Source organism: Sus scrofa, chromosome 16 (genome assembly GCF_000003025.6).
Source record: "Sus scrofa isolate TJ Tabasco breed Duroc chromosome 16, Sscrofa11.1, whole genome shotgun sequence".
Taxonomy (NCBI): Eukaryota; Metazoa; Chordata; class Mammalia; order Artiodactyla; family Suidae; genus Sus; species Sus scrofa.
Window position 1 is genome coordinate 6,431,191 of NC_010458.4, and position 9,747 is coordinate 6,440,937.

Here is a 9,747-nt window from a genome sequence, read left to right on the forward strand (position 1 = left end):
GCAAACTTTTCACAGCAATGCTGTGATCCTTAACCCCCTGAGTGAGGCCAGGGATCGAACCTGCATCCTCATGGATCCTAGTCAGGTTTGTTACCAGTAAGCCACAACGGGAACTCCTGGTCTAAGTTTTTATGATAACAATGGTCAGGAGTATAGAACTTTATTGTTTTCATCCATTTGAGCTGGTGTAACAAAGTTCCATACCGCTGGGTGGTGTAAATAAACAATAGAAATTTATTTCTTATCGTTATGGAAGCTGTAGAATTCTAAAGCTCAGGGTGCCAGCGTGCCAGGCCTCTGGTGAAGGCCCTCAGGGTAAGGGTTGCCATCTTCTTGCTCTATCCTCACATGGTGTAAGGGGCCAGAAAGCTCTGTGGGGACCCTTTTATAAGGGCGCTAATCCCTTTCATGAGGGCTCCACCTCTTGGCCAAAGGTCCTACTTACTACTACTGTAACCTGGAGGGTTAGATTGCAACGTACTTTTTTTGGAGAGAAAATAAATAGAATTGATCATAGCACGTTCATCTCACATATACCTTTTGGTTTAGTACTATAAACATCCATACATATATATGTAATTTTTCTTTCTTTCAGAAAGAGAACAAGCCCTAAATATCTTCATTTTACTGAAAGGGGAATTTGAGACCCAGATGGGAGGTGACTTATTATCTCTGTCTATTATGGTATCTTTATTATAACATAACATTTCAAATTATTTTTTGTCCCTAACCCCTCCCCCCAATTTATTTTAGGGGGGCTATAGTGGCAATATATAGCATCACAGGTTGTTTGTTTTTTTTTTGTTTGTTTGTTTGTTTTTTGGAGGTCTATCTTAGTATTCAACTTGGTGGTTGAACATTAGCTTGTCAACAGGATTTCCTTTTACAAAAGAAAGGCTTGTTAGCTCCAAGACTCAGCACAAGCCTCCAAATATTTGCTTTGGAGAAAGAATGAAAACCTAATACGGAGGCCATTTATTACTTTACTTCATGTACTTATTTTTGAGGACAAAATAATCCTCACCTTACCCATCCTCCCTGCTACGAAGTTAAGCTCTTATGTGCCTGGAAGACACACCTTTAGTTTTGTATAGGTTCATAAATACACACTGTCATTTATTAGCAAGTCATTTGCTGCCAATAGACAAAGAAAAGTTGTGTCAGAAGTGACTGTAATGTAAGCTGACAACACTGTGAAGTCAGTCTGCAGAGGTGGTGGGTGTATGACACAGATGCGCTCTCTCTCTGAGTCCCAGATGGAGGTGCAGGCAAAAGAGACCCAGGCTGGGGGGCTCATAAACGCCATCCATCTTCCCTCTAATTTTCATGACTTCTCCCCTGTTTTCCCACGTCCCATCCCCGGTTGCTTTGATCACCTAACCATACGAGAATGTCCCTTTCTCTCTTCACTTAAAAGCAAAATTCTGCATTGTTTATAGCCAAGTGGGATGAATCAACTAGAGAGCGGCTGGCTTTTATAAGATGGGGCAGTGGGGTGGGGTGATAAGTCACGAGACAGCTATGGGAGATTGAAAACACTTTTTTAGTATCTTAAAGATAGTCAATGATTGGTACTTGATAAAAGAAAATTTTCCTCTGTGGAAAGTTGGAAAAAAACAGTGAGCGGCATTTGACTGTTACTTTCCCTCATGAACTTCGCATGTTTAATTTCTTAACCGAGATGAGGTATAGCTCAAGTTTTTTGCCTTTCACCTATGTATATAATAAGAGTCAGTAAATCAGTCGTAACCGAGGAATTGGATTCTGTTTTCATCCTAATAACTGAAAGGGAGTTTTTCTTGTTTCTTTGGACCATGTGATGAAAAGGTGGTGGGAAGATGAGATGGTATTTCTTCTGTGATCACTCCAGTATCAGCTCACATTGAGAGGAAATAAATCTGATAACGAGTCTACAATATTTACTTCTATCTGGAAAATGATTTCTCAATGTAATAGACTGTTTATAGTTTTAAAAGACTGTAACCTCAAGAATCTTACGTATATAAGAGATTCAAACCAAAGAAGTAGACTGATTTTAATATTTGCAAGATGGTGACAGCAGGTGATGGTACAGACTTCTTTTCCACACATACCCAGTCCGCAGGAGCATATGCTTGGGACACATACCTAAAATCTCCTTGATGCCCTTTGAAAATTGTTTTTAAATATTTCAGTGACAGTGCTTCTAATTCCTGATTCTGTGTGTATTTGTGTGGGCCCTCGGTCCTGCTGTTCCTTTGGGCTTTTACAAACACAGCATTATCTAAGAACTGCAAAAGTAAATGATGAGGAAATGAACTAATATTTATTGCAGGCCCATGAAACGTCAAACATTCTTAAGATTGACATTTCCTATGCTACAGGAAATGAAAGGGCAATCAAGTTAAGTCACTTGCCCAGGAATTCAGGGCAGGTGTGCTGTGCAGATGTGATTCATCACAATATCTTATTGCGTCTACAATGACACAATGTGCAAAGTCTCGGTGAAATAAGTCCTGCCCAACATTTTCCAGAATAAACACAGTGAAGGTCCTCTCTTGCGGTTGATTAGTTGTTTTCAATGCTAATTTGAAGCCCAAAGTCTATAAATTTGGCCCTGGTAGCATAGAATTCTCCTATGATTTTAAAGGATGACTCCGAGTGTGCTTTCCTTTGAGATATTTTACCTGATAAATCAACTTTAGTGTTTGATGTTGTATCAGCACATAAAGCTTAGTTCAGTACATCAGCATGGGTCTGACTGTTCTTGCTCTGCCACTCAATGACTAGTGAATGTCCCCAACGTGAAGAGATACAAGCCCTTAGCTTAGATTTGGGTTTAAGTAACTTCCAGGGTATATTACTATTTGATTGCTTTTTGTGGTTGTTTTGTTTTGTTAAACTTAGAAGTTCTAACTTCTGGCTTTCTACACCAACTGATCTCTTCCAAAATTAGAAGCAATAGAAATGAGAGAAATAAGTAGAATATATACCCACCGCTCCTTATTTCTTAAGGATCTTGGCAAATGGGGTAATAAAAGGTTTAGGGGAGAGAGAGGACCTGAAATTCAGGTTTTGTCCTTAATCTTGTCGACAGCTTGAGTTAATAGATTTCAAGTTGTAATTTATTTTTTATAATAATTTTTATTTTTTCTGTTATAGTTGGTTTACAGTGTTCTGTAATTTTCTGCTGTACAGCAAAGTGACCCAGTCACACACATACACATATACATTCCTTTTCTCACATCATCCGCCATCCTGCTCCATCACAAGTGACTAGATATAGTTCCCAGAGCAACACAGCAGGATCTCATTGCTTATCTCAAGTTGTAATTTTAATTTATCCCTGGATGTAGGCAAGGTTTTTACCCATAATGTCTTAGAATATACTTAGATTACTCTGCTTTTGCAGGGTTCTAGTGGATTCTATTAGCCCCCCTTTGATACCTCACTATAATTAACACAAGAAAATTAGCAAAAAATAGGAGTCCACTAACTTTGTGTTTGAAAAACAGAAATGGAGGCACACTTTCTTAGAATTTGATTATGTGTGTTCAGTTTACTACCCGTAAACAAAGAATAGAAAGTGGCTCTGCTGGAGTTCCCGTCGTGGCACAGTGGTTAACAAATCTGACTAGGAACCATGAGGTTGCGGGTTCAGTCCCTGGCCTCGCTCAGTGGGTTAAGGATCCAGCGTTGCCGTGAGCTGTGGTGTAGGTCGCAGATGCGGCTCGGATCCCGTGTTGCTGTGGCTCAGGCGTAGGCCAGTGGCTACAGCTCCGATTCGACCCCTAGCCTGGGAACCTCCATATGCCACGGGAGCGGCCCAAGAAATAGCAAAAAGACAAAAAAAGTGGCCCTGTTTCATAACACCCGTGTTAGTAATGTAGATTTTAGGTTTGTAAACCAACATGACCTTGAGCCTCTGGGGACAGCTGAATAGAATTTCATGCTATGGGGGTTAAAAAGGAGCATTCAGGAGTTCCTGTCTTGGCTCAGTGGTTAACGAACCTGACTAGGAACCATGAGGTTGCAGGTTTGATCCCTGGCCTTGCTCCATGGGTTGACGATCCGGCGTTGCCATGAGCTGTGGTGTAGGTCGCAGATTTGGCTTGGATCCCGCATTGCTGTGGCTCTGGCGTAGGCCGGTGGCTACAGCTCCGATTGGACCCCTAGCCTGGGAACCTCTATATGCCACAAGAGCGGCTCTAGAAATGACAAAAGGACCAAAAAAAAAAAAAAAAGCATTCATAGGTTATGTTCATACACACTATATTTGTACTTTGTCTACTATTCTGTAATTTTCAAGTTGGAGTATGGGTTTCTATTATAGAACTGGGTGAAGAGCCTAAAGGCAGACCTGTCAGATTTTCTGTTTCTTAGCTCTAACCTAATGTACCAAAATATCCTGAAATATCAGAGCTGGCATTATTTTATTTTTGACATGCACCATTCATGCATAGTGGGTAATTAAGAATTCAGTGAAAGAATTGTAAACTGTAATTTAAAGCACTGCTCTGGTTTACTTCTGTGTTTTCATTTGTTGCTGTGTGATTGCATAGAGGATAACAGTACATTTAATAGTATTTTTACCACTTATGTTTGCTCCCACTTCGGAGGGAGAAATAACCAAAAATTAAGTCAGAGCCCACTGGATGCCTGAAGTAGGTTATGACCAAAACCCACTCTCTTTTTTTAAAAAGCATGAGAGAAATTCTTACTTTGATAATGTGATAAAGGCCTTCATTGAGAACAGGAGCAGTATTTTCGTCATCTTTTGGTTTATTGCTTTTTTTCTTCCCCAACTATTAAAGTCATTCCAGACAGGAAATTCACACGTAGAGTGGCAAGACAAATTTTGACTGATGAACAGTACTCTCCTACCCAAAACTTGGCTTTCAAATACAATAAATGTAGGTTATTCACTGTCATCATGATTCCCAGGAATGGAATGAGTAAGCAGCCAATTCTCTGTTATAAATGAATAATATTTAAAAAAAAAAAGAAAAGACTGGTCAAAGAGTACATTATATTATTCTAACTCTTCCAGGAGTCAACCCTGCCTGACCTAGAGCAGAACAGAACCAGGAGGTCTCTCACCTGGTACACCTGTTTGCGGGGACATGGGGCAAGGCATATGGCTCTCTTCTCTTTCTCACCCTTCCCTCACCCCTGGGCTTATTTAGGTCCTCCTAAGGACTAAAGGGCATATTGGCATGGAATTGCTGCCATGCTTCATCAAGGAAAGGCAAGTGATTTTTCTCTAAGGAACAACGTTTCAGTGGATTCCCGCTGATACATGATGCCAATAAAAATACACGTGAACAAAAAGAAATGCAGCACCTGTTCAGCTACAACAATGGTTCTGGACTTAATTTATTATTATCTATAAATTTATAATTGATCGTTGATGTGGATTCAGTACCAGGGGGGAAAATTCAAGACTCAAATATATTCGCAGGTTACTATACCCCAATCACGTCAACCTCCAGAAAGTTGGAAACTTAACTTTGAGTGAAAAAGCCTGTTGATGACCATGGAAGTTGTGTATCTAGTTTGGATTCTCATCAGGAAATTGATAATGAAGGGCATGTGTACATTACTACAGAACTATTTCTTATAAGCCAAAAACACCTTGAAAGGCAGTGAATGCATGTCTGATGCAACTAACAAACTAAATGTAACTGACTATACCATTGCTTTTCTTTTCTTTTTAAAGATTTTATTAGAGGAGTTCCTGTTGTGGCTCAATTGCTAATGAACCCAACTAGTATCCAGGAGGATATGGGTGGGCTGACTCAGTAGGTTAAGGATGTGGCATTGTCCTGAGCTGTGGTATAGATTGCAGACACAGCTCAGATACCATGGTGTTGTGGCCGTGGTGTAGGCCAGTAGCTGCAGCTCCAATTTGACCTCTAGCCTGAGAACTTCCGTATGTGGCAGGTATGGCCCTAAAACGGAAAAAAAAGAAAGAAAAAGAAAAAGAAAGAAAAAATATTGGAATATAGTTGACTTACAAAGTTGTGCTAATTTATTTCAGGCATACAGTGAAGCAAATCAGTTATACCTATACACATATCCGCTCCTGTTCAGATTCTTTTCCCGTATAGGTTATTATGCAGTACTGAGAAAACTTCCTTGTACAGTAGGTCCTTGTTACTTCTGTTTTACATATAGCAGTGTGTGTCTATCAATCCCAACCCCTAATTTATCCCTCCCCACCCCACCCCAGATTTCCCCTTGGATTCAAAATCTTGGAACCTGTTTCTGTTTTGTAAGTTCTGTTGTATCATTTTTATTAGGTGCCACATATTCATGATCTCATGACACTTGTCTTTGTCTTTCTGACTTCACTTAGTATGACACCATTGCTTTTCATTTCTTGGATGATAGTTTTCCTTTAATGGGACCTACTTAGTAATGAGATAGACCAGATTCCTCCTTGCCTTTGGTCTTTAAGATATGTGTGCTTATATGAATATGTGTGTGTGTGTGTGTGAATAATGGAATTTGAAAGGAGTTTGAGGTTTGGGATTATTTTCTTGAAATTTCTGATTTGTGATTTTCCAGCTGTGCCATTTCTCTAGAAAGTGTGTTAAAATTATGAAGCCTTTTACTAACTATACTGTAGACCTAAAATGGTTGTCACTGCCATTTTGTGCACATTAGATGTTTGAGTTGGACCTTGGAAAGCAGATGAACAAATACTGCTAGCTTCTCTTTACAGACAGTCTTAGCCTTTGAATCACAGAGTCTTTGTTGACTTTTGCTTGCAGCTTAGTATGTGCTCAGCTTGCTACAAGTAGATCCTTTATAACAGAGCTCTTGACTTTTTTATGGCTTACTTAAAATTTTTCTTTAATTGTGGCAAAATACATGTAGCATAAGATTTACTGTGTTATTTTTTGGCAGCCCTGCAGCACGGGGAGCTCCCAGGCCAGGGATCAGATCCCAGCTACAAGTTCGACCTAAGCCGCAGCTGCAGCAACGCCACCAGATCCTTAACCCACTGTGCCCCACAGGTATCAAACCTGCACCCCAGCACTCCCATGAAGCCACCAATCCTGTGGAGCCACAGTGGGAACTCCTGTGTTAACCGTTAGTGTACAGACCAGTAGTGTTCTGAACTCCTTACCCTGTAAAGGGAAGTGTTTCTCTTTCTCCTTTTTCTTTTTAGGGCCACATTGACGGCATATGGAGGTTCCCAGGCTAGGGGTCCACTCAGAGCTACAGCTGCCGGCCTAGCCACAGCCACAGCAATGTGAGATCAGAGCCATGTCTATGAGCTACATACACCACAGCTCACAGCACCCTCAGGTCCGTAACCCACTGAGCCAGGCCAGGGATCAAACCCGCATCCGCATGGATACTAGTCGGATTCATTTCTGCTGAGTCACAATGGGAACGCCACAGCTCTTAGACTTGACACCGAGGCTGCCCTCAGTTCTGCAGGCTGGGAATCCCAGATAAAGGTGCAATAGATTGGGTGTCTGGCGAGGACCTACTTTGTGGCGGTAGACGGCTGGTTTCTGGCTGCATCCTCACGTGGGGTAAGGGGCTGGGAGAGCTCTGTGATGGGCTCTCTCCTAGGAGGGGACTAATCCCATCCATGCCCCCCCCCCCAATACCGTTGCCCTGAGAGTTAGGATTCCACTCATGAATTTGGGAGGACTCAGGCATCCGTCCAGAGCCCCAAGTAACTCTTTCCTGTGTTGTGTTGTGTTGTGTTGTGTTACAGAACTCCAAGATGGGAGGCAAGCTGAGCAAGAAGAAGAAGGGGTACAATGTGAATGATGAGAAGGCCAAGGACAAAGACAAGAAGGCTGAAGGAGCCGGGACAGAAGAGGAAGGAACCCCGAAGGAGAATGAGACCCAGGCGGCTGCAGAGACCCCAGAGGTGAAGGAGGGCAAGGAGGAGAAGCCAGAGAAGGATGCTCAGGACGCTGGCGGCAAGCCAGACGACAAGGAAGGCGAGAAAGATGCAGAGGCGGCCAAGGAAGATGCGCCGAAGGCAGAGCCCGAGCAGACGGAGGGAGCCGAGGGCAAGCAGGAAACCCCAAAGGATGCTGAGCAGGAGGCGGCAGCTGCTTCGGGCCCCGCGGCCGGCGGTGAAGCCCCCAAGGCTTCGGAGGCCGAGGCAGCGGAGCCCGCAGCCCTCACCAAGGATGACAAGAGCAAGGAGGCAGGGGAACCCACAAAGACTGAGGCTCCCGCAGCTCCTGCCGCGCAGGAGACGAAAAGTGACGGGGCCCCAGCTTCAGACTCAAAACCCAGCAGCACTGAGGCTGCCCCATCCTCCAAGGAGACGCCAGCAGCCACGGAAGCACCCAGTTCCACGCCGAAGGCCCAGGCCCCCGCAGCCCCCGCAGACGAGGTCAAACCTGCCGAGACCCCGGCAGCTAATTCCGATCAAACCGTAGCAGTCAAAGAATAACAAGGACAGCCTCTGGAGAAACGAATACCGCTTAACAATGATCTGTCTCTCTGTCTCTCTCTTTCTCTCTCTCTCTGTCTCTCTCTCCTACACTAACTCGTTTCAAATTGGAAGTAATGATACGTATTGCCCAAGAAAAACGATGTGGTCCCATCAAGGGAGGGAGGGAGGGGGTGGGGAGAATCCAAATAGTATTTTTGTGGGGAAATATCTAATATACCTTCAGTCAACGCTACCAATCAGTCCTGGAGTTTAAAGCGCAATGTCTGAAAGTACAGTACATCTCTTTGTACCTGAACTGCTGTTACATGCACTCCACCACTAAGGTCCGAAACATCTTGTCTTCTGCAAGGGGGAGTCGGGGGTGATACGTTTTGATTCTGCCCGCAGGGCCTGTGCCAAGGCAATCAGATCTTTATGAAAGCAGTATTTTCTGTGTTTTCTTTTTGATTTACAGCCTTTCTTATTTTGATATTTTTTTAATGTTGTGGATGAATGCTAACTTTCAGACAGCCCACTTAGCCTGTCCACATGTATCTCGATACCAAGACTCCATTCTTCCTCCCCAGGTATTTTTGGGAGGAACAAACATTCTCTCATCCTACTTAGCCTCCCTAGATTTCTCATGACGAGTTAATGCATGTCCGTGGTTGGGTGCACCTGTAGTTCTGTTTATTGGTCAGTGGAAATGAAAAAAAAAAAAAAAAAAAAAAAAAAAAGTCTGCGTTCATTGCAGTTCCAGTTTCTCTTCCATTCTGTGTCACAGACACCAACACACCACTCATTGGAAAATGGAAAAAATAATAATAATAAAAAACAAAAAAAAAGTACAATGGATGCATTGAAATTATATGTAATTGTATAAATGGTGCAACAGTAATAAAGTTAAAACAATTAAAATGAAGTGATGAGGACTGCTGGTTTTGTTTTACCACCACTCTGTCTCCTTCTTGGTCATTGGCTCAATAGCGAACAGAACAATGTATTGGGTATTTTCTTGGGTGTGTTTGGACAGAAGTCTAGAGCAGGATCTCAATGTCATCTGTTTTAAAAATCAGCTGAGTCAGTGTCAGTAAATCTTGGAAGAAAGTAAACTGGAAACTTACTATGTCTATGGAGATATACCCTTTAAAAATGTGGTGTGATTAATTTAAAGTCACAAATACATTGAGTAAAAGATATAAATGGACTGTGTCTTGAAGGCTGGGAAGAAGAGAACTATCAGTTCTTGTAGAAGTGTCACATGTAAGATGTAGGTTGTGAAACCACCCAAAATTGCGATAGAGCCCAGAAAAGGGGATCTGAGTATAGGCTGTGCTTGAGATAGCAATGGA

The 9,747-nt window shown here is 42.5% G+C and overlaps 1 protein-coding gene across 2 annotated transcripts in view; it reads left to right on the forward strand.

Moving 5' to 3' along the window:
• The window catches only part of BASP1 (brain abundant membrane attached signal protein 1), a 56,186-nt gene extending 46,869 nt beyond the window's left edge, over positions 1 to 9,317 (forward strand). For both annotated transcript variants that reach the window (XM_003483806.4, XM_013984704.2), the window contains exon 2: positions 7,718 to 9,317. In XM_003483806.4, the coding sequence (XP_003483854.1) occupies positions 7,727 to 8,413 (687 nt within the window). In that variant the 5' untranslated portion in view covers positions 7,718 to 7,726 and the 3' untranslated portion in view covers positions 8,414 to 9,317. The remainder of the gene's footprint in view (positions 1 to 7,717) is intronic.